General features: G+C 51.7%; 1 protein-coding gene across 1 annotated transcript in view; it reads right to left on the bottom strand.

The window, feature by feature from the left end:
* SLC7A5 (solute carrier family 7 member 5) overlaps nucleotides 1,632-26,074 on the bottom strand; it is a 34,417-nt gene continuing 9,974 nt past the window's right edge. Inside the window, exons 2-10 of the mRNA XM_021408485.1 lie at nucleotides 23,432-23,557; nucleotides 12,831-12,936; nucleotides 12,065-12,109; nucleotides 10,676-10,799; nucleotides 9,475-9,578; nucleotides 8,829-8,925; nucleotides 8,344-8,493; nucleotides 7,138-7,315; nucleotides 1,632-5,451 (exon numbers count right to left, since the gene is read on the bottom strand). Coding sequence (XP_021264160.1) covers nucleotides 5,396-5,451; nucleotides 7,138-7,315; nucleotides 8,344-8,493; nucleotides 8,829-8,925; nucleotides 9,475-9,578; nucleotides 10,676-10,799; nucleotides 12,065-12,109; nucleotides 12,831-12,936; nucleotides 23,432-23,557 — 986 coding nt within the window. The 3' untranslated portion in view covers nucleotides 1,632-5,395. The remainder of the gene's footprint in view (nucleotides 5,452-7,137; nucleotides 7,316-8,343; nucleotides 8,494-8,828; nucleotides 8,926-9,474; nucleotides 9,579-10,675; nucleotides 10,800-12,064; nucleotides 12,110-12,830; nucleotides 12,937-23,431; nucleotides 23,558-26,074) is intronic.

Here is a 26,074-nt window from a genome sequence, read left to right on the forward strand (position 1 = left end):
CCTGTTCTCATGCCGGTGGTGGCACTGCAAATGCAATGTTTGCTGTGTCTTATCGGGGTTCATTCTCTCTTCTGTTTTCCTTCTTTGGCCACAGCTGTCACTTTGTGACCGATCTCTTTTAAATCCGGTGCCACTCGCTATTCCGCTCTCTGGCCACGCTGGCTTTTAGAGATGTTTTCCTTAGATTAATACCTCCACCGAGCGCCTCTAATGCAGTGCGTGCCCCTGGTTGCATACAACAGCCCTGCAAATGCCCTCATTTCTGCACGCCTGACTTCCTCCTTCACTTCATCTAAAGCTGAACGTTGCTGCAGCAGAAGCTGGGTTTGCTCTAAGAAGGCTCCAGCATGCAGCGCTGCCTTCCCTCCCTCCGAGCATTACTTTCTGCAGCAGCCGCAATCCTCACTCCTGAAGCAGGAACTGCCTCTCTCGGGAGTTCTCTAACCGCTCTCACCCAGCTGGCTGCAGTGCAGAGATCCCCTACCAACGTGTGCAGCAGCACCGCAGCCTCCCGCACCGCCGGGTTCTCGGAGCTTCGTTCCGTGCCCACCTCTCCCCGCTGGCATCTGCAAGTGCATCACCGAGAAAGCTCGGCCCCCTCTTCTCCTGTAGGGGCGAGATCTCCTCCTGCACGCCCACAGTGGCACTCCTCACACCTCCACCTTTCCATGTGCCCCCCACTGCCCGTCCCCATCCCCTTCATCTGGCCCAACCAGAGACAGGGACGTGCACGTGAGAGCAGGAGGGGCTGCGGGATCAACACCGGAACCTCGCGCGAAATGAAAAGAGTTGGAGGCAAAGACCGGCAACGGGAGAGTTGTAATTCAGCTTTCTTTGTTAAAAAACAAACGACAAAAAAAAAAAAACAAAAACCAACCAACCAAACAAAAACCGGACAACCCAAAACATAAAACAACCCGAGCACGGAACAGGTTTGTTAACCACAGACGTAAAAGAATCAAGAAATACTAGAAAAAAAATACATTGCAGGAGACATTTTGTTTTACAAGGCAGTTTGACGACGTTCCCGCTGGCTGTGCCGACGGGAGCACAGACACTGTAAATAGCATCGACTGTAGAAGTATTAAGACTTAAAAGATATTTACCCCTTAAAATAAATAGAATGTCATCTACAGCAACATTTAAATTAGTAATTTTTTTTTTTTTTTTGCAAAGCAACCAAATGCGACAAAAAAAAAAAAAAAAAAAAAAAAAAGGTAAATCAGATCTAGATTTTCCGGAGGTTGAGATAATTCCTGCTTTTAAAAAAAAAAAAAAAAAGAACAAAAATATGAACTTCAGAAAAGTCAGCTCATTCTGCAGCAGTGACTCCGGCCCTGTTGTTCTGCGGGTCAGCGCCGGGTCCGTGTCCCACCGCCATCCCCCTCTGCAGGGCTGTGGGGGGACACACGGGCCCTGCTCTGCCCCCTGAACCAATGGGGACTTCCCTTGGCATGTGAAGGCCATCCCTGCGCAGGAGAACCCACGGCACGGGGCAGCCGGGAGCCTGCGCCGAGATGGGCGTCACCGATGGGAAGAGTTGCGGTGCAGATAGAAAGTCTCGTTTAGGCCACTTGAAAATTAATTCAGTGTTTTAAAAAAATATTTTTTATTTTTTTTTTTTCCTTTTCTCGTTGACGCTCTGCAGCTGGGGGATGCAACGCCCCTTCTCATGTGAGGAGCTCGAAGCAAAGAAAATCCTCTGGACATTGGTTCCTTAGGGATGACCTAACCCAAGGGACATTGCCAACCACTGTGACCGGGGAGAGGGCTGTGCCATACCAGGGGCTACGGCTGGACCCTGGGCAGCCCTCGCCCCATTGCCACTTCCAGTTTGGATCGTGTAAACTGGGAAGAAACTTCCCATGCATGGGCAAAGCCAGTACAGGGCTGCAGCCCCTCCTGAAGCAAACAGCAAAGGAGAGCCCTGCAACAGCTCAGGGCCGAGGGCTCAGCCATCACAGGACCACCTCCCATCCGCTCCACGGACAGAGGTGGGACCGTGGTGCAGAGCTCTGGTGAGGTGCCCAGCCTCAGCACAGCCCCCAGGCTGCCCTCCCCCAGCTGCAGTGTGGCTTCAGCAGCTTGTGAAGGCAAAACCCCACCAGGGTCTGGCCACGCTGTGCCTTTCCCTTCAGATGTCTTTGGGAACGGGGTTGTGCACAAGCTGCTGTGCCACCCGGGCAGCCAGCGTGTTGCATAAGGACAGCACGCAGCTGTTTTCTTCCTTTTGGATTCTTACTGAAGCCCGAGAGCACTGTGGCCATGGCTAAAGGCACGGGCAGCAGCAGAAAGAGGAAGCCTTCCTGCAGGGCCAGGCAGCACCGCACAGCTCTCCCCATGGTGCTGGGGGAGGGCTGTGGGAAACACACAGCACACAGAGAACAAAGCCTCCCTGCACCAGCTTCCACCCAACGGGTCCTGAAAGTTTGTGCAAGAGCCAGAACCCCTTTGAACTCAGCAGCACACAGAGAGGACCGCTGGAACACAATGGTGTGTTTACCAGGAAGAGGAACCCAAAGCAAAGCCATGGGCTGCAGCCTCCGCTGAATTCCACGGGACGCGGTTCCATAATACCCACAATGCTGGGACTCCAAAGACTCAAAACCAAGCTGCATGAAGCGCAGGAAGGGACAGGGGCTCAGCTTGGTGCAATGCTCACTGCGTGGTAACGCCTGCAGAGACATGACCACGGAGCCGTGGTGACTTACAGCTTTCACCCCTTGGAGAAACGGCTTTAGTCACATTTCCTTGCTGAAATGAAAGTCGCTCTTATCTGCTTATTTATCACCTCCCTAATCTCGAGTGTAAAAAGCCTTCTCTACCAGCCATGCCACCAAGCTCTGGCAGAGGGGAACAAGCGGCCTCCATGAATCGGGGATAAAAGAAATCGGGCTTTGGGAGGGCTGAGATCTGAGCTGGCCCAATACAAAAGTTGTGTGAATTTGTGCTGGTGCCTGGTTCGGTTCCTCCCTGTACCTCTATTGCTGCGGAAACGAGGTCACTGCACAACGTGCAACGTCAATGCCAGAGGCAGCAGGTTAGTAGCACAACAGAAAGATCTTTAGCAGCAAGTAGAAAATAATCAACGTTCTTAAAAAGCAAGCGAGCGAGTTAAGGTTTTAATTAAGATCAGTTAATAAAAAAATAAATCTCAGTGTGACATCTCCTCTGTAAAACCAGTGTGAAAGGGTCACCAAGAGGATATCGTTTATTGATGGTCTTCATCACTGATGAAACTCATTAAGAGATATGCCCAAACCAAGCAATCCCCACACGTTTGGGAGACTTGGACCCATTTCTGAGCTCTCTGTGGATTGGTCTTGTGATGCAAGTTATATCTGATGTAAATTAGTACTCGAGTTAATTCTGCTGGTTTATATTATTAGCACTGAGAGTCCCTAAATTCCATCCAGGCCCCGCAGGAAACCAGTCCTGAGACCACTGCAGCCAAAAACTGCCAAGACCAAAGGGGAAGGGGAGAGCCAGGTTTTTCTCCACTAAACAGGCCCATAAGGAGCGACTTCCCATCGCTACCCTGCAAAAACATCTCAGCCTTCAGCTGGAGGAGGACTCCTCGTAAAGAGGGAAAACGGAGTTCAGGATTTATGTAATTCACGACCTTATCTATGCAAACGTCTCTCCATGGGCACTGGCTCTGAGATGCTCCAATTCATTGCACGTAGGTCCCTGAACAGCCATGCACCGGCCAGAACTTTGGGTACTTCTGCACTGCAGACATACCCCAACCAGCTGCAATTCTCCATAGGCTAACTCAGCTCAAGCAGAGCTCTGCGTTGATGCGCGTGAAGCGCAGCTGAGTTGGGCTGGGTCTCTCTGCACTGTATTGCCATGGAATAAGCAATGTGACCACAAAGGTTTCAGCGTGATGATTGTCTCACCTATTCCTGCCTTAAAGCAAAGATGCACGCCTGGCAAAGCAATAGCAAGGAGCTGCACGTAGACACGTGTGGGACGTGGCTGTGGTCACTGCCACACAGGACAGAAGCTGCTACCTGCTATAACATAAAAGCTTTGTTTTGCTGAAGAGCTTCTTAAAAGGACAGTGCATGAGCTAGTAGTACCATTGGTGTCCTTAATGCCTCTTCTCCAAAATGACTCTGTGCTAAGAGGAGAATCCAGTAAGTAGCAATTGCTCTTGGAGGATGCCAGCTTCCAAACAGCTTAATTTACAAAAGGTTGGTAGAGAAAAGAAATCAACAACCACTTCCTAAAGCACAAGCACAAAGAAGATTGTAACAGAGACAAGTGCAGCTTACGGGTGGGGAAAAGATGCATTTGAGTTCCAATTGACTATCACCTGGAGTGCAGAGGCAATATGAGCCACTCGTTCAAGGAGCCTCCAGTCCTGGCTTCCTTGAGCAGAACAGGAGACCAGGATTAAAGCAGGCCCCAGCCATCAGGGTGTGCACCCCTTTCTAACCCCCAGACCCAGCTGGTCCTATCTCCCACGCGGAACCCAGGGAACAAGCCAGGAGAATCCCACCCATATTTCATCTTTGGAGTTGGCTTAGGGGCAAGTACGGGTCACCCTGACGGCAAGGACAGGGCCAAGCGGGGCTCACCCCACGCTGGATGACAGCTACAAGAAAACAAGGAGTGAGCAGGCTACGGAACTGACCTCCTGCAGTTCCCTGGGCTAACTGGGAGGAACTCCACGCCTGGGCCTGCTCCATCCCAGCGCTGTCACACAGGGCTCAGGGTGGGCATTTTCGTGAAGGGCATCCCAGCAAACCAGGTCAACAGCAGGAGACGGCTGGGAGCTGAGAGCTACAGCCACGCAATGGCAGGGGACCAGACAGTAAAGTCAGACGAGGCCTCCTCACTCCCGTTTCTCTGACACTAGTTCTGCTCTGCCTTGTCTCACCTCTACCCATCACCACCAGTGGCACCCCCTGGACAGAACGCAAAGCACGGATCTGGGTGTGAGCTTGAGCGTGCGTGAGAGCCAGCACCAGCCCAAGCCCTCAGCCAACCCTTGCTTCCCACCCACCCCCCGACCAGGTAGGCCAGGTGGGTCAGGCTCACCGCTCATTTTAGTTTTGAAAACCCTGCAGCAACCCAGCCCACACGGAACCGAGGCGCAGCCCTCAGTATCACACGCACACGCACGCACAGAGGCTGGCTGGAGGCCCAAGAAGTCGCCGGCAGGAATTCCTCTTCCTGGCCCACGTTCGTACCGAGAACTCCTCAGGCAGCAGCAGGAGGGCGGGAGGAGGCAAGGCAGAGCAGGCGGCACGGTGTCAGACATGAAGCAGTTCTGACAGGGTGCTCCAGTGCTTAGGTTTTATTGATGAGGGATCAGAAGTGTTTTCTCCTTGTGTCGTCTTAATATTGTGCGTTTCCTCGAGCCGAACGTCTCTGCTTTTCCTGCTTACGATTCTTGCGGAACCACTTCCATCAGTTTCTGGCACATGGCTGTCGCGTGGACTGCGGGGGGGAAAGAGCAAAGTATGGGTCAAAGAGATGGCATGCAGAGAGCCCAACGTATTTATCTTGGTCTCAGTTCACGATTCTTCGCCTCAGAAGCAGCAGAGCACGCCCCTAGCCGACCCACTGCGGTTCTGAGCAGGATTAGTCCAAATACAGTTTAAAACTGGAAAGCAAGCAAAGCACAGGCTGCTCCGCACTCCTGCCTAGAACTCGAGCATGTAACAGTGGGAGCCTTGCTCCTGCAGATGGATGCTGCGCTGCCCGGAGAGGCTCCTGGAACTACTTTGCACCAGTTTCTACTTGCACGGTGATACAGTAACTGCATTTGGATGCCAGAGCTGTAAGCAGTCCAAACAGAGTCAGGCACAATAGCAGGAAGGGGCACAGGCCAAAGCGTTTCCGTCCAATTTGGAAAACCTTGGCTGTACGTGCACACACCTTCTTTAGACTGCTTTATTTTCCCAGCATTAGTTACGGTGGCTGGTATCCAAGCACACCTTTCTGCTGCTTCACTCTTGTTTGGATGCCACTAAGCAGTCCTGACAAGGAAAACCAGCAGCAGTTCTACATGCACGCAAGCAAAGTCAAACTCAGATTAGTTGGAGGTGATCAAATTATCTGCAATATATGGATGCACATCTGTTTAAAGTTCACATGTCTCTAGCAGGGCATTTGCAGGATTATCACTACGTGTTCCCAGAATACTTTCTGTCTTATCCTTAAAAGCTGTTGCTGGGGGGAAAGAATCATTATAGTAATTTACCACCTAGGCACAGCAAAAACAGCTCTTCCAGGAACTGAGCCTAATACTCAGAATAATAAAAAAGTGTGAAAAAAAAATAATAAAAGAATTATGAGTGCTGAGCGCAGATAAACATCATCTTCTCCTTCATAAAAAGCACCCAGTGGAGGCTGGGCATTTCTACACATCTGCTTTTCTGGGTCAGCCTGCTGCATGAGGGATGGGAGACAGATGGGAGACCTTAGTACTTGGGCAACACGGGCTGACTTTCTTGATGCAGTTGTTCAGACAGAGGTTGCGTGTGCCAAGCACAGCCTTTCCAGCCCTTCACAATACACCCTGGTGTAGAGTCAGCTGTTGGAAAACGTTATCCAAAGATGCCTTAAAAATAAGTCCCATAAGAGAAAACATCCAAGGGATGCAGGGTTTTCTCCTCCCCTTGCTCTGCTGTCACATTTGGATGTCAAAGAGAGCTTTGACTGGAACAGAAACGTTAGCGCTGGCCGAGCAATGAGGTGGGACTAATTCTGATCTGATAGCAGTCAAATTGAGGCCAACTGTGCTCAGAATGCTGAGCTGTTCCTTCTTTTCCCTCCCAACACCACTACAGAGCTAGTCTCTGCTGGCAAAGGCTCAACCCCTTGCTTTTACAAGGGGCAGAAGGCAGCAACGTGCTCATTGAGTTATGCTCCACTGCAGATATTTGGCCTAAATTTTGCAATTATCACAAGCCGAGGTGCACTTTAGGTGCTTGGTAGATAAGGTAATCATCAAGCTAAAACTTGTTGGCCTTAGAAGCATTGATCAGAGCCAAGGCATTGGAAGCCCTCACTGCACAAGCAAGAGCCAGTGCTGCTAGCTGCAGCATGCTCACCGCAGGCACGGCTATTCCTGGAGCAAGCGCCAAGGCTGCACCCTTGCTCTGCCCTGGCCATACTTACAGATGCCTTGGAGAATCCACTTGGGCTTGTTTTGCCACCAGACCCCGAACAAGTAAAAAGGAATCCCGCTGAAGATAATGGCAAAGCCGATCCCACATTCCTTTGGTGTCATCCAGAAGGAAACAGCGATGAGAAACAAGCAAGCCAGGATGAAGAAAATGGGCAGGCAGATGTTCACCTACACATGGACCAAAGAACAGGTAAGAACTTATACCGGGGGAAGAGGGAAAACCATTCTTGAATGATTCTTTCTAAAAAGCATCTGAACTGACAGCATCAAATGCAGCAGCAGACACAGCACAAGCCATAGCACCTTCTGCTTCCCAGGAGACCCAGTTACACTGCTCCGAGCAGGGCATCTGCTGAGAGCAGCCTGCTTTGCCTTCATTTATCTTTTCAAAGGGAAAAAAAAAAAAAAGAAAGAAAAAAAAAACGACAAAAGCCAAAGGAACCAAAAAAAAAAAAAAAACAACGAAAACTCCACAAAGAGTTACTCTGGGAAGGCACTGATACAGGTCTGTGAGTTTGTTTCTCTCTGGCCCCCCGTTGCCTGGCAGAGACCTGAGTGTGCTCTGGGAGATGAGTGAGAAACATGCCCATAAGGAAGGCAGACATGCTTGTGGCTGACATGGTCTTGGCCTCCTCCCAGCCGGGACGCAGCGCTGCCAAGCTGGCCAAGGACAAACAGAACAAAGTTCTCATCTCTGCAGGCATGGGTTTGTCTGCTTTATTAAATCAAAACTTTTAAGTGAATTCCACGATGGTACACAGCGTTTCACTGAGAGTCACCGCCCGGGGGATTGTCCTGGGGAGCGTGTTAGCTACTGAGAGCTGTGTGCTGGGCCACCCCGCATCTCTGCCACCCAGAGCATCCCTCATCCCTATGCTCTCACTGCCACCACAACTCTTCACCTCCTGGGTGGCGAGCGCACCCATTCGCTTTGGGCAGATTTTGATGCCTCTGGGACACCTGTGTTAGCTACACAGCTCACGCTTCCACAGCTTTTCCCCTGCTGGCAATACACTTGCAACTCCAGTCCCTTTTCCATGCAGGAAAAGCAGCTGTTCTTGCTGGAAGCCAAGGGCACTTCCCCCAGCTGAAGCCTCTGACCGGTTTGGAAGAGCTATTTCCAGTGTTTTCTCTGAGCACAAATGAAAAAGCCCAACGCAGGGAGGACCTGCAGGCAGCTCCTGCACTGCTCTTACCTTGATGGGCCTTTCCAGCTCCGGCTTCTTGTAACGCAGCCACATCATGCCAATGATGGCCAGGGCCACACACAGCCAGTTGAAGAAGCTGAAGAAGTTGATGACTGAGAAAATGTCATTGGAGAAGGCATAAAGTAGAGTCATGACACACTGCACCCAGAAAAAAAAACAAAGCCATTAGCAAAGGGGAAAGTAGGCAAAACCACGTATATTACAGCACTGAACATGGGAGTTGTCTGCCAAGAAGAGAATCATGTTGATTTTTTTTTTTTTAACTTATTTAAGCTACTTTCGGTTGGTGCTTGGAATGATTCCTAAACAGAAGTGGGATATAAGATAAGATGAGAGGGACCTATCCCCTCTCGCAGCAGCAAGCAGAAATGGCTGCGCTCGGAGGCCTTCTCCAAGCACTCCACTGGGATCCCATCCCCAACCCTTTTCTCAATACTAGGCTGGCATTCCTCATCACAGACCCCAGGGCTCACCGTAAAGACGAGGGATGGCACGGGAGTGAGAAGCCTCGGGTGAATCATAGAGAGGATTGAAGGTAGGTGTCCTTCTCGGGATCCAACGAAGAACAGCCTGAGGGACACAGAGCAGTTATCACCTCTGCCACCTTTAGCCCTGGGCTGGGGTTTGTCTCCTGCACAGGGACAGCCCGTAAAGATGTATCTACATCCTCCTTCCCAGAGCGAACAATTCAATGACTTTCCTAAGAGAACCTGGGGGACGCGCATCAGACCTGGCACCTCCTCAGCCCGTGCCCTGCCCCATCCTCTCCCCTCGCTCTGGAGGAATTCCCAGCCCTGACGTTTCGTAAGTTTCTGGTTTTCATTAAAGCCACTTTCTCAGGCAATGCCAACGAACTCCAAGCCTGTGTTTGTTTATGTCCTAATTAACTTCAACAGGGCTTTGCTTGAGGAACTGAAGGCCGGGACCACTTCAGGCTTTCTTTTAAATTGGATATGGGTTTAAAGCCTTATTTTTGTTTCTACCATTGCCCACATGGCCTCCAGACCCTTCAGACTTTGTGTCTACCCACAGCTGCTCCGGGGAGGACAACTATTCCAAACCAAGAGGCATCGAGCACTGCTTGTAAACAAAGCCCACAAAACTCAGCAAGAAACATACCGGGAAGAGGTGAAGAGAGATCCATTAACGGACCCGAAGCACGATAAGCCCACAAAGACAGGTATGATCCAGGACATGACACCAAGGTGGTAATTCCCGAAGTCCTAAATGGGGTCAACAAGAATGGTGCATCACACCCAAATGCCCCAGAGAACTCACGGTTGCCTACAAAGCTTTAACATTTGCAGAGATCTGAACAATTAACTCGGTTTGCTGGTTCAAACTACCAAGGAGTTTTCCACATTGCCGTTTGCTGCCTCTCCTTTCCCAAAAACAAATTGGTGGAATTTAAAAAAAAAATAAATAAATAATCAGCAGAAAGTCTTTCCCTGAGAGTCGGGAGACAAGATTTATTGGAACAGTTATCCAAAAGCTCACAGCCAAATGGAAGTAGATTCGGCCATTCAGATATTGCTAATTGCACACGTGGAGCTGAGGGAGGACGCTGGAACGCAGCCCCTTACAAACGCAGTGACCTGGAGTTGTAGCCTTGAATTACAGGCTCACTCATACTGCAGTCCTATGCCATCACAGTCACATTGATTTTGACAGACGTGCAAAGGAACACAACTGGAGTAACGCAAGGCAGGCTGCTATTTCCAGCAAGCCACGCTGTGTCCTTGCAGGCTGGAGCTCTGTGCTGACCCAAAGGATGGAGCTGTCCCCTGATGGCCCAGGCCAACCATCCTGGGCCGGGAGATTACCCCTGAAGCACCAAACAATCCTGGTCACACAGTTTTGCAAGGTCACGCCACGCCACTCATTTCTGAAGCCATCAGATTTCCGACCTCCTTGGCATTTTAATTAACAGAGGTATTCTTTTTCTCTCTTAATTGTAACAAGGAAGATACAGAGAGAGAGAGAGAACGGCTCAGTTCAGTATTGTCTGAATGACCTTTTCCCATAAATATCACGTTCCGGTAACTGATGATAAGTCATGGGGCCGGCAGCAGAACCTGGGCTATTTATGACCGAAGAGCAGCGCTAACTGAGCCCCTCCTGTCTGTGATTAATCCCCTGGTATCACGCTGTTCTTCCCTGCTCCGTCACAGTTGCTCTTTATTTCCCGTCAAACAACAGCTTATTTTTGTTATAAGCAGCCACGATCAGCGAGGGACAAAGTAGGAGATGTATGCAGAGATTGTAAGTTCAATTTAACCAGGCCTGGAAACCAGATGAGTCACGTCAGAAATGCACCTACCACAGCCACGGCTTCGGACGTCAGCATCTGCTCCGTCGACAGGGTCGTGAAGTAAGCCAAGTTTGTCAGCACATAAACCAAAGTGACTACAGGTAGTGAGATGATGATAGCCAGAGGCAGGTTTCTAGGAAGAAAATATAAATTGTCATGGAGCTCTAGCCAAGAGGACAGCTACTGACAGGGAGCAATGAGGGCTCTCCAGCATACACAGTTTCTCAGTCACACTGCGCTGCTCCAGGAGAGCAGAAAATGCCTGCACGGGAACAGCTTGGAGCTGACAGAGGGAAGGATGACGGCAGAAGGGGTTTTTCTTACAGAGGGAGACTCTGGCTGGCTGGGAAGCAGTAATCCGTGGTCACAGCCAGGGCAAACAAGGAAAAATAAAACCTCACGGCTCTTGGTAGCTAGTAGCATTAGTGCAGTCATCCTCTTTGGACAAAGGAGATGCATTTGTGCTGGTGGCTTTCTTGTGGGGGATGGAAAGATCAGGGGTTGAGTCGGCTGCTTTTGAGCTCTCATTCTGTGCAGCTGGTTGGACCGATGGAACTCAGAGAAAATGAGTTCAGCCACAGGCTGAGGGGGGCTGCACAGACGAGGCCGCGTTGGTACAAATTTGCCTTTCCCAACAGCCTAACCTCATTTGTGAGCAGAAACTGAAAAAGGAAACCCTGCTTGGTTCCACGTATAATTGGTCCAAAGTCACAGGAGGTGAGACTCAAATGCCATGACCGCGTCCAGAAAATAACTGCAAACTGCAAAAACTTTCTTTAACCGTGTTTGTCAAGAAAAGAAAGCGTCAACTCCTAGCTCCCAGCGGGCACTAATCACTGCTGGGGCCAGCCAGGAGCGGGCTCTTGCACAGCTGATCCCAAAGCCTGTGCTGATGGAAGGACTGCACCTTCCCTACAGGCACATAGAAGGGATCTAGCAGCGGTGCCCTGCTTTGGTGCAGCCCATCCTCATCTCACCAGCTCCCTGGGCACTGCCCTGCAAGGCACGAGCGGTGCAGAAAGCGGCCTGCTGCTCGACAGAACAGGAAGAGCGCATGACAAACGCACGCCTGCACATTGTTGTGGGAGTTTACACAATAAAGCAATAAAGCTTTAAGTGCCTCTTCCCTGCCTATAATTCAGAGAGGTGCCATGCCAAGGAAATAGGACTCCAACAACGCAGATAATATCAGCAGTACAGGAATCCAGTGTAAGCAACAGCCCTTCTCAGACAGAGATGATTATTCCCCTTCCCTTAATCCGAGGCAGAACAAGGCCATTAGCCCATTGCCCTACAAAGAGGCTTTGGCTTCTGGGCTGATGAACAACCCACAACACATGCAGGACAGCCACGAAGAAGTTTCCCTCCCAGGGAAGTCACCGCAGGACCCACACCCACCTGTAGGGATTTATCATCTCTTCTGTAACAAAATTCAAGTAATTCCTGTAACGTGAAAAGAACAGCAATGAACTCTGGTTAGTCCGCAAAGTAAATGAAGCCCTTCATCCTACCTATCTGCGAGGGATTTCAGATGGGAGAGAAACCAAAACTTGCTGTAAAACTGACAGTGGATGATGCCTAAGTTCCCAACCTGCACAAGTGCAAGCCCTGGGTGGCAGATCTTGCACACCATGCTGCCAGCTTCCATGCAAGAGAAGAGGAGAGGAGAGCTGGCTGCAGGCTCAGGGCTGGTGACAGGGTCACCCTGTGGGCAGTGGGATGGCTGCAACTAGTTGGTATTCACTGCAATTTGAGCAGGTCCTTGAGCTGCTAAGTGCTCAAAGGGGCTGACAGCGACGTACACCAGGAGCTTGGTGCTGTCAGGGAGGGACATGGCAGTCTCCCTTCTTTGCCACATCCAAACTCATCTGTCAGCATGCAGCAAGCCCCTGCTACAGGAATCCACCCCTCCTGCTTTCTTCTCAGGAGATAACTCGAGCAATCCATCATGTGCTGCCTTTATGCTTCAGTAACGTGGCTGGAAATCGCACGTGAAGAACGACTATCAACATTAGTAGGGAAACCCAGAGCATCTATCTGCCTCACCGGCCTGGTGACAGGAAAGAGCTGGAGGGATCGTCCTCCTCCTGCAAACACAATCTAGGGACAAAAGGAACAAACCGTAGTATTTAACACCAAGAAAAGGAAGAGAGCTGCGTCTTACCATCCTCCATAGGCAAAAAGACCACTGTACAAGGCCAGCACGATGTTCCCCACGCCCACCTTCGTGTTTTCAAAGGAGTGCTCAGGAGTCAGGCTCGTCACATCACCTGCAGAGGAGAACAAGAAGAAAGGATTGACGCCACACAGCCGATGGGCACGCTGATGCATTCTGGGGCTGTGCAGGAGAGCACCTGCACCCACACAGATTGCGCTGACTCCTCCAGTTTTACAGTGCTTGATTCAGTTGGGGTCATGCACCAAATAATCAGGCCCAGATCCACCCGGTCGAGCAACAGGCCATTAGCGAGCGGTCAGGGCTTCTCACACAACAACGTGCTATCACCAAGGTAAATCTCCCAGATATCTCTCTGTGAAGAGAACGCTTTGGGGGCCTTCCTGCTGGAAGATGCTAAGCAAACAGATATTGTCGCATTGTTCTCTCAACTGAAAGCTGCTCTCGTTCGATAAAAGGCCCAGGATTTCCTCCAGTTCCACCTGATAAAGCAGAGGGTTACGGCAATCGCTTTGATTGTGGGAAGTTGGCTTTTTTAGGGCTTGAATATCAGAAGTCAGCTCCTTCAGGGCTCGAAGACCCCGAGTTCCTGTTATGGAGCTGCTTTTGAAATAAGAAGCCATTAACAGAGGACTCAATTGTATATTTGGTCCGAACTCCCCCCAGAGCAGCCAAGGGTTTATTTATTTTGCTTTGCAACGCTCTGCAGCTGTTTTGTTCCCGGCCTTTTGATGTGAGGCTCCGTGCTCGTCCGCCTTGGCGAAGCCGCGCTCCCTTCGGCGCAGCCGGCGCTGCCCTGGGCGAGGAAGGAAGGGGAGCGAGCAGGGCTCAGCACCACGCCTGCACCCAGCGTGCGGCCGCAGAGCCCCGTCAGCCCATGTGATTCCTCTTAGGGCACAGATCTTTGCTAATCGCCCAAGCGACCGCATCACATGGCAGTCAGCAGCGCCCGGAGCTTAACCCTTCCGCTCTTAGCGCAAGGTACCCAGCCGTGCAGGTGGGGAAAGAACAGAGGTATGAACAGCATGAGGTGTTTTCTCCTCGGACAGCACTTTCTTCCTGCTTCACACTGGGAAGTTTCCTCCTCCTGGGCCACCAAGAGCTCTGTTTGTGCAGGCAGAGTAACGAGCATGCTTCCAGAGACCTTTAAACACACAGCACTACGTTCCCAGCAGTGGGAAAGGGCCAGGGCTCCGGTCTGCTGGGGGTGCTTCTCTCTATGGGGCTTTGCTAGGGACTGCTCCAAACCCATGCCAGCAGCGCAAAGCCGTGACATGGAGCTGTCCTGTGTGTGTGGGAGAATTGCACCTCTTGCTCCATCTCCATCCTTCCCATCCCAGGCATCGCCCCTCTTCACCCCATTTCTCCCTGCTGCTGAGTCCTACCCAGGGCTCAGCACTCTCTTCTGCTGCGCATCCGCGGTTGGGAGCAGTATTGCGAAAACGAGTACAAAAATCAGGGCAGGGGGCAGAGGAAAAGACGGAAATGGAGAGATGGGCCAGCCACGTGACTTGTCTAAAATCAGCCAGCAAGCTGATGGAGGCTGCAAACCAGGGCCCAGCTGCCAGCGCCTGAATGAAACGAGGAACTGAAACAGGAGAGCTGCGTGGAAACGCAGACTGATGCAATGCTGCAAAGTTTAACCTTAATTCCTGGCTTACAGGTTCGGCCACATCATCTTAATTTAGCATTAGTGCCCTGGCCTGGCTCTGAACAATGGAGCTGAGTGAGAGGTGGGTGTGCCCGGTATCACATTCTGCTCCATCCATCCCACAGCCTCCGCTCTCCTTAGTTTATTTTCGGCACCTCCTGAATAATTACCAGTCTAGTTCTTCCCAGGTCTTTTGTTATGGGAATAAGCTACACCTTTGTTAACAGGGATTTTAATTAGTTACTGGAATCATGTGCTGACGGCGTAGGAGAGCTCTCTGGGCATTTCAAACAGCCCTTGAGATGTCTCTTCCCAAAGGCCTGCTCATGCTGCTGACCCAGCTCTCACATTCTCTCTTCTGTCACACCTGCAGGTTTCGCTCTGTGCCCCCCCAGGCTGCCTGGGGTGCCACCAGGGAAGGGCTGAGCCAGCACAGCTGCCCAGGAAGGGAGAAGAGCACAGCTGAATGCAGCACCACAATGCACCAGCCACTTGGGAACAGCAGGTTTCTGCCTGAGTTCCTGAACAAGCCTGCTCTGAAGATCACATCTCAGCTGAGAGCCGTCCTTTCAAAGCCCCATCCTGCCCTGCCAGAGATAGTAACTGACTTGTGCCTCATGGCCACGTGGTCACAGACGCAACCAGCACCACATCTTGGGGCAAAACAAACCAGCCAACCTCAAACTGCCAGAAAGGGATGCCAGCTGTCTTTCTACGGGGGCTAAGTTTTAAAATACAGCAGGTGAGCTCCGACTGCACCCGCCTTGTGCTGACTTTGCTAACAGCTGCCCCATCACCAATTATTCGGAGGTTCAAACTGTTGTTAGACTCATTCTTGGAAGAGAAATCCAAAGATACCACGTCTGCTGCAGAAGACCTGGAGGCTGAGAAAGGTCCCAGAAAGAGCCTCCATGCTCTGAGGTTCACCACAGGTGGCTGCTCTCGGCCACGGACGGAGACTGGGGATACTGGGCTGGGGGTGCAGCTCAGCTCTTCTTACCTCCTGCCTCTAACACGGGCACTTATCCTGCTGCTCAAGACGGAGGGATGAACTTCTGCTCCAGACACACATTACGTCTTGCTCTTTCCAGCCTGACTGTACACAGCTCACGCCTCTGGGAGGACGTGGGATCAAATCAACGGGTACAAATTTGCAGGTGAGATTGCCAAGCACAGCCATGGCTGCTCCCACAGAGCAAGGGCTTTGTGAGCAAACCCATCCCAGCCCGTGACAGGCTGCAGGCAGGGGCGTGCTCTGCTCATCCCCTCGGCTCCTGCATCCATTCCGTCCCACCGACAGCCGCTGGGAGCAGGCAGCTCCCTGCCCGTGCCTGGCACCCTGGTGCTCTGAAACCTGGTTTGAACTGGCTGTTCAACCGCACTCTGCTCTACAATTAACCAAATTAAGGTAACAAGCTCTGACAGAAATCCCATTTGCTGATCTTGCCAGCTGCCAAGACTCTGGTAATTGCACACCAGTGAGCCATGGGTCACCTGGGGCCCTTCGGCAGGAGGGCCCTATTTCAGTCCACGCGCTGCATGTTCAGACCCTTTCTTTGAGAACGTTCATTTGCGCCCCAGTCGTGTCCGCTCCGGTTTTAACAGCACGGCAATCTTCTACTGCAGAAAGCAGTTAACCATAATGAAGTATTTTTAACTTGCCTAAACAGTGAGGAGAGGGAACACAGCCCTGCTGCCAGCGCGTGCCCACTTGTGCTTCCCTTACGGTGCTCACCGACCTCACACTGCCTCTGCTCTCTGTGCACAGTGCTCCACAGCAGCTATTGAACTTGGGGGGTCCCATGGGTGCCTGCTTACAGTCTGAAAGACACCACTGGAAATCTGGCACCAGCACGGAGCATCCAAGGAGGAGCCAGAGCTCCTGGGTTACGCTCCCGACTCTCATCGTCGGCTGTGGACAAGTTATGACGCTTCTTATTTCTATTGCTTCCTTCTGTTCTATGGGAAATGCCTCTCCTCCCAGAGCAGGGAAGCTTTGGAAACGCCGTTCACAAAGAGCTGTTATTTCTCCTTTGGGACTGTGCTGCCAGATCCGTGCCCCCACAACACGCCATGAGCTCTATCGAGGCATTCAGGCCGCCCAGAGCCTGCAGAGCAGTTAGCTGTTTGCTGGAGCCGTGTTCAGAAGCTAACCCACCACGCACGTTCCTAAACTCCGCTCTCGCACCCTGATCTGCATGGGAACTTGCCTACGTCCATTCGCTTCAGACAAAATCTTCCTGAGAAGTTTCTGAAAGCCCCAGACCTCGAACTCCACAGCTCCTCTCCGCAATGCTCCATCCGAGCACTGGGCCAGACGAGACCTGGTTACCTTTTCCACCTCCTCTCCATCCTGCTGATATCATCAAAAATGCCCCCCCCACCCCCCCTTCCCCCTTGTGCAAACACCTCCTGACTTTCCCAAGCTCCGTGTCTGCCAGGAGAACATCTGCTGATGAAAAATAAATAAGCAGACCCAAAAGCAGCATCGCGGGCCCCGCCAGGTGTGAGCACAGAGCACGGCATCCACAGAGCATGCCTTGTCCAGGAGCCAGGAAGCAGAGGCAGCGCAGAGAGCCTGGACAAATAGGGACTCTTTGATCCTCGGTACAGCAGGAAAGGAATTTCCTAAATGCCCCTTGTCCACCCCTATCAGAGCAGACGAAAGGCAAGGTGCTAACCCTAAACAAACCGCCCAGGGGGTTTCCAGCCACTTCCCACAAGCTTGGTTTTATTTTGCTTATCTGCACAAAGGGTTGAGGCCACATCCATAGAAACTTGTGATTGGGAAAGACAAAGAACAATGAGCCACCTGACCAGAGGGAGGGCAAAGAGGAGCTGCCTAGAGCCAACCAACTTCATTAGCAAGACAGCCAAGAACAGCCAGGGCAGGCACCTTACCTGCCAGTCACCCAGAGCTCTAGCATCAGACACCCAGGCCATTAATTGCAAAGTCATTAACTGTGGGAAAGGATCAATGTAAAACACAAGCAAAAGAACGCACGTGCGCAGACGGAGCTGCTGACTGCATCAATACGTGTCGGGCATGAATGACAACTTCTGCTGCAGCCAAAGAGACCCAGACAGAGATGCAGGGAAGCAAACAGCGAATGCCAAAGCATTAGCTGCTCTCTAGTTAAACACATCTGCATTGCTGGGATAGCTGCACTCGGAAAACTGAGCAGCCAACAGAGCCTCTCCTGTCAGCTGCCTCACCGCCCACCCAGCTCCCACCAGCAGAGCAAGGTCCCCTGCAGAAGCCTGGGTGCACCCTTTAGGCTCGAACACAAAACACCCATCCCGACCTAGCCTTTGGCAGCTCCTTCAGAGCGCCCAAAATCGTCAACGCGTAACGTGCTCCATCCGCAACTCCTCAGCTGCCAAGGCACGCTTCCACCCCGAGGAGTTAACACAACTAGGAACTTCCACGTAAGATGTTGAACAGCAGCACGCATCCTCATTACTAAATGCCAGGCTTCCAGGGCGTGCAAACAGAGCCACTCACAGCGATCGTAACGAGCAGCACAGGTCACTGCCTGCTTCTGTATTTGTTATTAAACCTGTTTTATTTATTTTGGGACAGGCAACTTCGCACTTGTAAAACGCAAAAGCCCCAGCGAGCCAAACTCTACCCCTGGATCCGTAATTGGCAAGAATTTCTGGGGCAGAGCGGGCACGAAGGAGTTGGCAGAGCAGAAACGAAGCAGCAAAGCAGAACACACAGGCTGCACAGCACCGAGCTGCCTGCCCACCCGGCCTCAGCACCTGCATTCACCTTTGGCTGAGGATGAAATCAAAGATCAGAGAGTGAGAGGCCCGTAAAACATAACTGTGTTGTAACAGCCCTCCAGCTAACGTTGAGATGCCTGATTAATCTCCGCCATGCGCTTGATGTGATTTAGAGGTGCAGAATGCTGGCAGCCTTCCCCGTTCCCTCGTGCTCTCCTTCAGTGCAATCTTCCACTCCCCGCGCTCTCCGTTAACAGGAGGGTGGGTAAGGGAAGCACAGCAGCTTTCCTTCAAAGCTTGCCCTCAGTAAAACGTGTGTCTGAATAATGGAACATGAATTTCTGACTGCCAGGGTAACAAGAAACAGCACGGGCAGCTGCAGGGCACGCTTCTTGCAATCTTTTGTATGAGAGCCTCAGCCCCAACTTGCACGGACACAATTAACGGCAGGAGGAATGTTTACTATCCATAGGCTTTGTCTCATCTCCATCAAAGAGGATCTACAGTGCGAGTTAGTCACGATATAAGTGGGTGAACACCCATCCTGGCTTGGCTTTGTCCTCCAAGCTCATCTCAAACACCCACAGCTCCACCACGAGAAGGTTCCCATGTCCCAGGTCAGGGCCCCGAGCACGGGCACCCTGCTGCACACAGCACAGGGCACGCAGAGCCAACGCTGCCTGCTGCATCCAACCCCAGCCATCAACAAGGCAGGTCGCGAGGGATGGGGCAGAAAATGAGAAAACATCACCTCATAAAATGCCTTCTCAATATCAGATTTGTTCTTGGTCTCACCCCGTGAACACAAGAGGTGATGGGAACTGGCCAAAGGGAAACCTGTGGCAGCCCTGCCCTCTGAGCTCGGAGCTGCTCTCCCTCCTCTGCTGTTGGCTGAGTTCAGCCCCTGGCTGAAGGAAGAGTGAGTAAGCCTTCCTTCCCTCAGGTCTTGAAAGAAACCTAGAGAAAGAACAAGCAAAATAACCCCCACAGAGAGAAATCAAAAGGCATCTTCTAGCAAAGGGATTTGAGAAATGAAAGAGATACCCAGATGTGAGCACACACACACACACACACTGCCCTGAAATGTTGCCTTGCATCTGGAGCACTTAGATGGCATTTTTATTAGACCTCATAGACATGCCGAACTCCTTAACGATGGAAGGTCTGGGTCTTAATCTCTGCGCTTTCAGAAGCTCTCTCACATAGAGTTTAAAATGTACCACCTCTAAATACCCCTCTGCAAAGGGCAAGCAGTATTGGTGTGAGGAGTGCCAGCGCTGGCTGACACAAACAAGATTCCCCGCCTAGGAGAAATCCTGCATGGGAAATGTCCGGAGCTGGACGTGCCCACTTTGTCCTTAGCTCACCCCGTGCTGGTTCAGCAGACACAGCTCTGCTGCTTTCCAGCAAGCACAGCAAAGGGAACGAGGCAGCATAATGCTGACTGCTGCCATCATAGCAGGCGCTTGAGACAGCGCAGACAAGAGATTTGAGATCAGAATCAGGCACTAAGAGGGAAAAGGGGACAATAAAAACCCTCGAACATCGCTAAGAGAAAAGGTTGAATATCCCTTCTGAGATGTGATTCTAGACTTGTTTGACACGGAGGACTTCGCTGGAGCTCCTCAGGAGTGCTGATCTCTAAGCATGCACACTTCTTGACTGTTCCGCTCCTTCCAGCCGAGCCCTACTGTCTGCTCACCCAACTAACAGCATGGTCAGAAAGCAACGGAAAGGGCTGGACAGAAAGCAACCTGAGGGCTGATAAAAAAAAAAACAACAACGCCCAGTTCTTAGTAAGGGCAGAGGGAAAAAACGCTGATCTTGCATATGCAAGAAGTTATTTATACTGCTTAAGTGGGCCGGGCTGCAGGGTGGTAGAGCTGGGGAGCGCATGCAAGGTTCTGCACACTAACACACTAAGTCCAGGACACTGAACTTACAAAGCAGCACAACTTCAGTCCTACAGAGGCCTTTAGAAGTGCAACTCGTGTTAGTGCAATAAGTGCATCCCAAGGGGATCGCTTACACTGACTCAACTGTCACGCAGCTGAAAGGCCGCGTTAAGGAGGAAACCAATTTCTCCCCTCCTTTTGAAGCTGCATGAAAGAAGATACAAACCAGCTGTCTGCAGAAAGATCACAAGGAAACCCTGTGTTCCGCGTGGTAATATTGCCACACGCTATTTGTCCTGAGACGTGACTGCCTTTTGGAAAATAACAAACGTGTTGAATGGAAGGACAACAAGACAAAAATCCCAAAAGCTGAAGGCGGGAGGTCAGTACAGAGGAGGACGTACTTCTGTGAAGTCTCAGAAGTTTCCACGTTTGAGCAAGAAACTGTGGGATTGCCCCTCTCCTCTGTTTATGGATACTGTAAACACAAAGCAGCGATGGGAAAGTAACCGCTGAACTAACCAGCAGTGTGCCGGCACCACCCCGAGCCATGGGAACACATGGCCCTAGTGCTGAAACCAGACAAAACAGCACAGAATTCATTTGGGCTTGACTTGTACTTCACCCAACAACAGTGGCCGGTGTGGGACTGAGCTCGCTGCGCCGGGAGCCCGCTTTGTGCAGGGAGCATCACGGCTGGGATAAAAGAATCAACTGAAGAGCAATAAAAGCGAGACGCTGGCTACGGGACTTGGATCACCCACCTACCCGAGAGGTCAAACGGCCTTTTGGAGGAAAGTTATCCATTTCAAAGCGTCAGCACTTTAAAAGACCGGCCCTCTAGTATTTCTCCTGGAGAAGATCCAGCGGCTCTGTATTGTAGGACCAGCCCGCAGCGCAGCCTCACCGAGCAGACACGAGGGCCTCAAGGCACCAGCTTGTCTCCCTGCTTCAAGGCAGGCCTGCCTCACTCAAACCACTGAGACATCTATTCATCTACTCATCCATTCCTGCAAATCTCCGCTCACACGGTCCCACAGCCTCTCTGCACGTCCTACCTGAGCTCACCGCTCTAGTTGAAACTGTTTTCCTAAAGCCCAATCCAACATTTCCCTTGACTCACAGATGGCATTCATTTTTTCCCCGTCCTAACAGAGACAGGAAGCAGCGCAGCGCTTTCCCATTTCCAGCATGCCTGAAGTGATAAGAAGGAAAAAAAGCCTCTCGATGTATCCTTGCTAGAGAAGAGCGTTGAGTCATCTGGCCTGATTTCATAGGATGGCTTAGGTTGGAGGGGGCCCTAAAGATCATCTCATTCCACGGGTGTCAGTCGCTAGATGAGGCTGCCCAGGATCCCATCCCACCCGGCCTCGAATGCCTCCAGAGATGGGGCACCCATCACCTCGCTGGGCAACCTGTTCCAGCGCCTCACCGCCCTCTGAATAAAACACCCAAGCTAAACCTGCCCTCTTTTAGTTTAAAGCCATTCCCCCTTGTCCTATCGCTATCAGACAGTGGAAAAAGTCAGTCCTCTTCCTGCTTGCAAGCTCCCTTCAAGGACTGGAAGGCCACGCTGAGGTCTCCCTGGAGCTTTCTCTTCTCCAGGCTGAACAAGCCCACCCCTCTCAGCCTTTCTTCGCAGGGAAGACGCTCCAGCCCTGATGATCATCAAAGAAAAGCTGAGAACGTTGCAAAAACTAAAAAGGAAGGGTGTATTCTGAGTGATTTAGCAGAGAGCTCGCGACTTCCATTAGGAGGTCAATAAAATCCACGCTAGGCTATGGGCAGAAACCGAGGCAGTGTGTTGTAAAACAGCAACTCAGACGAGCAGTAGCGTGCCCCTTACAAAAGCGTGTCCCTGCATACAAATGCAGGCTTTCTAAGGAACGTCTCACTCCATCCCCAGACTGCTGCCCTGATCCAGTTTCCTTTCCCCCGAGCGTTGTGTGCACACACAGGAGACAGAGCCCTGTGCCTTCAAATGGTACAATCTAACTGCTGCTTCTCACCGTGCTCCTTTTCTCTGTCTTAAGTAGCCAGGTGGTTTAGTAGGAAACTAAACATCCCATGAAACAAGCTGCATGGCAACGTGCACGCAGCTCACAGCTGGTACCTTCCGAGGCCTCCCCAAAAACTTGCAGCTGTAATAGGTTTCATGCTACTTCCACCCAAAAGATGCACGCAGAGGGAAACAGCTTCAAACACACTGCAGCTTCAGCTGCCAGCAGCCTTTCTGAGACAGCACAGAAGGTGCAAGCCACGTGCTCAGCCCTGCCCGCGATCCTGTCTGGCTGTGCACTGTTCCAGGTCAGCTGAGGGCACGAGAAAGCAGCATCCAGGACATCTCTGCAGGAGAGAGCTGCACAAAAGGCTCCATTCATAGGTCAGAGGCACCGCTGGCAGCTGAAGGACTGCATAATGTAACACAAGGGGAGGAGAAAAGCTGAGGCTGGTGAGTTATCAGGAGGTAAAGAGCTGCTGGGACAGGTGGGTACGGGATGCAGGTTGTTATGCACGAGACCAAAATCTCCTGTTGTTTACAGATAGGAGCCCGTGGAATCAACATGTATTTCTATCCACGGAACCAGGGCAGGGAGGGGCTCAGCCTCAACAGAAGGAGCAAAGACACAAGGGGAGGGAAGGGGATTCCGAGCATGCAAATTAAGATTATTATCTGCAAACAAACAGAATTGCAAGGACTTCTAGTCAAACATTAAAGAACCAACAAAGGCTTATTTTCACTTTTCCTCCTAAGACAGAAAGAAGTTCAGCAAAGCAGGGGAGATACAAAGAGGAGGGAGGTATATTCTGCGATAAGCCTCAAACAATGTTCCTGTTGAGTGCAGGCACTGAGCTGGAAGAAAATAAAACCTCCGATAAAGCAAGAAATTCTGCAAAGACAGCACTGGCTCCCATAGCTGAAACAGGAATTAAAATACCAACATGCACATCCTCCTCGCAGAGAGGGGAGGGACTATTATGTACATCCACTTCGACCAAGCAGGGCTGTACTGGTCACTGAGAAAAGTTCTTTTTTTCTTTTCTAAAACAAAACTCATTAAAACAACAACAAAAAAAAAGCAGCCAGTTAAGCACATCTGTATAAATTAGCTGATCAAAGGGGTTTGGAACAAAGTATTTCCCTGGGTTGGAGGGGATTTTAATACGCGCGTGAGGCAAATGAGGGAAAAAAAGAAAAGAAGGCAAAAATTCGCTTCATCTTCCCACTTCTATCTCCTTGGGTTTTCGCTTGTGAGCTGGCAGGCAAGCTCCAACTCCGCACCGCCTTCAGAAGCAGAAGGAGATGTACTCACCCTTTGCAATCTGAACGAAGCCAAGAATGATGATCAAAGCCAGCGCCAGCAGCTTCGCCGCAGCAAAGGCATCCTGGACGCGGGTAGCAGCTTTCACACTGTAGCAGTTCACTGCTGTGAGCAGCACTGAAAGAAAAGGACAGGGGAGACACATCAGCTTGCAGCAAAGCCCTGACAACAAACGACGACTGGTCGGCGTCTGCTTCTTGCTAAGGCCCAAACAAACTCGAGGAGTCTCTTATAACCAGACGCCCTTCACCAAGCTCATAGCTGCATCTGTGTGCGTTGGTTTGGGGGCTCTTGGGACACTGCCACCTTCCTCAGTGATGATGGGTAAGAAACGTCACGTTTTGAGCTGCGTCAGCCAGGACCTGGAATAGCAGCTTCTCAGACACAACACTCTGCTCTCCACGCTCTGTCCCGTGCTCGGTTTCTGCAGCAGGGCGAGCGGAGAGCTCCCTGAGGACAAGGCACTGCCCTTCTGCATCAGAAAGGACATTGCTGAGGGCACAGAAATAAAAGTGGCAGCCGCGGCCAACGGCATCAAAGCGCTCCGCTGCAATCCCCGTCCTGACCAGGGATGTCGGAGTTGCGCGGAAACATCCTAGAGATGCCTGGACAGCTTCCAGAACTGAAGTATTGTTTCCAGCTTAACAATAGCACCTAAGAGGCTATCGAGGCCGCTTGGCGCTGCATGAACGTAAAAGAAAAGGAGGCAGCCCCGACACGTTCAGCCAGCTACGAAACAAACAAAGCCTGCGGGTCAGAAGGGCCAGCGAGAAGAGAAGCCAAACCCCGTGAATCTGGGCTCCTGCACTCAATCCCCAGCGCCCCGTGGTGCCAGGAAGGTCGCACAGATTGTCACAGCCACCACCGCGGCCTGTTACAGAGATGGGGGAATGCCACCCCACGCACAGCGCCCGCAGCAGCCAGCCCGGGGAGGAGTGGACAGACGTCATCCTGCCCTCTTTAGCCACAGGCTTCTCCCCCTGCGGGCTCTGAGCCTTTCCCACTCAGGTTGCAGCTTGTATTTTTACCCCCCAGAAGCCAGGCAAGCTTTTCTAAAGCTGGTACAGGATGGAGCGAGCCCAGCAGCGCTGCTCTGTTACGGGACGTGCTCGAATACAGCCTGGCCACTGCATTCCTTCGTGTGCCTGTCACACGTTGCCCTTTCGCTCCCCTCTGCCCTCGTGGCAAGGCTCTTCCTCACCCCCCCAAGCCAAAGAGCTGCTTCCCAAAGCACTCAGGCTCAGGTCGCCTTCCCGAAGTCACAGGCTACGCTCACATTTTAAAGCCCAAAGCATTTGATGGAGATATTTCAGTTTTGATCAGAGGAGATGTGAGGGGGCCCATCAGCACAGCCATCAGGTCAGAGCTCTGCCCTCAGAACAGGGCACTGCTGGGGCAGACTGCTGCCAGAAGGGCTGAGCTGTGCCCGTGCTTCAGACAGAGGGGAGAAAGGCTGACGGGGGGTAAGAAGGGAGAAATACAGCAGCTGCATGGCTCCATCACTCCCCTTAGATCCCCAACACACACACACTACCCTGAAGAAAGATGACCTCTAAATTACAGCCGTGCCCAACTGGAGGTACACGTGCCCTTGAAGGGTGTGGGCACCAGCCCAACTGGAAGCAGTGGGATGGAGCAGCAGCGCCTTCGCTCTCTGGCTCATGGCACACAGGATCATTTTCTTGCTCGTCAGCTCGCTGCTGCAGCCTCACACTCTGCTTCCAGGGAGGGCACGAGGGGAATTTGCACACCAAACTGCAAACTGAGAAATGAAACGATGGGAGGAGGAATGAGCGCTGACATTTAAAAGGGTCTTACTGGCTTACAGCCACCCTCCCATCCTTACCCTGCCCCCAAGACAGCAGCCACATTGGTAAGAGCTCAGGGAGCCTGCAGCAGAGCTGGGAATAACCTTGCTGCAACTGATGAATGCGCTCAGATGCACCCAGGGCTGGCTGCAGAGCCCGGTCCCCATGGACTCCAGGTTTCCGGGTCTGACAGCAATACTCATGCTCACAACTCCTGCTCACAACTCCTGCTCGAGCGCCACAGAGTGACAGGACTTCCTGGTGACTCAGAGCACACGCAGGCAAGAAGGGGAACAAATTGCATCATTCATTCACGGGTCTAAAAGCCCGCTGCAGCCCAGCACCATGGTGACACGCATCAGGATAAGCGGATTTCAGAGGCTGCACGCTGCTCAGCTAAGGGCTTCAGGAAAAGCTGGAAGGGGAACCTTGGGCAGGGAAGAGCACAGCACACTGCACGCCCCATAACACCGCGGCTGCTTTCAGGAGCGTTGGCTTTTACTCCGTTCCTTGCAAAGCTCTACAATCTAGTGTCACCTGAACACAAGACAGCATAAAGCTTGGAAAATGAGAGAGCTGGAAATCTTCCCAAAGAAAAGCAAAGGAGCCAACGCAAACTAAAAGAATAGGGATTTTACGATGCACTCCTTTTAGCATCGTGTATTTCAGCCCATTCGGCACTTGGAGGAGCCCAGGTGCTTGGAGTGCGGTGCTTCAGAACTGACCCAGCGGAGCGAGGCCGCAGGTGACAGAAGAGCTGCATTCTGGCTGCCCTGCACACGGCAGAAAGCAAGCGACGAGGAAAGCAGAGCTCGCACCAGGCGCA

Source organism: Numida meleagris, chromosome 10 (assembly GCF_002078875.1).
Source record: "Numida meleagris isolate 19003 breed g44 Domestic line chromosome 10, NumMel1.0, whole genome shotgun sequence".
In the NCBI taxonomy this organism is placed as follows: domain Eukaryota; kingdom Metazoa; phylum Chordata; class Aves; order Galliformes; family Numididae; genus Numida; species Numida meleagris.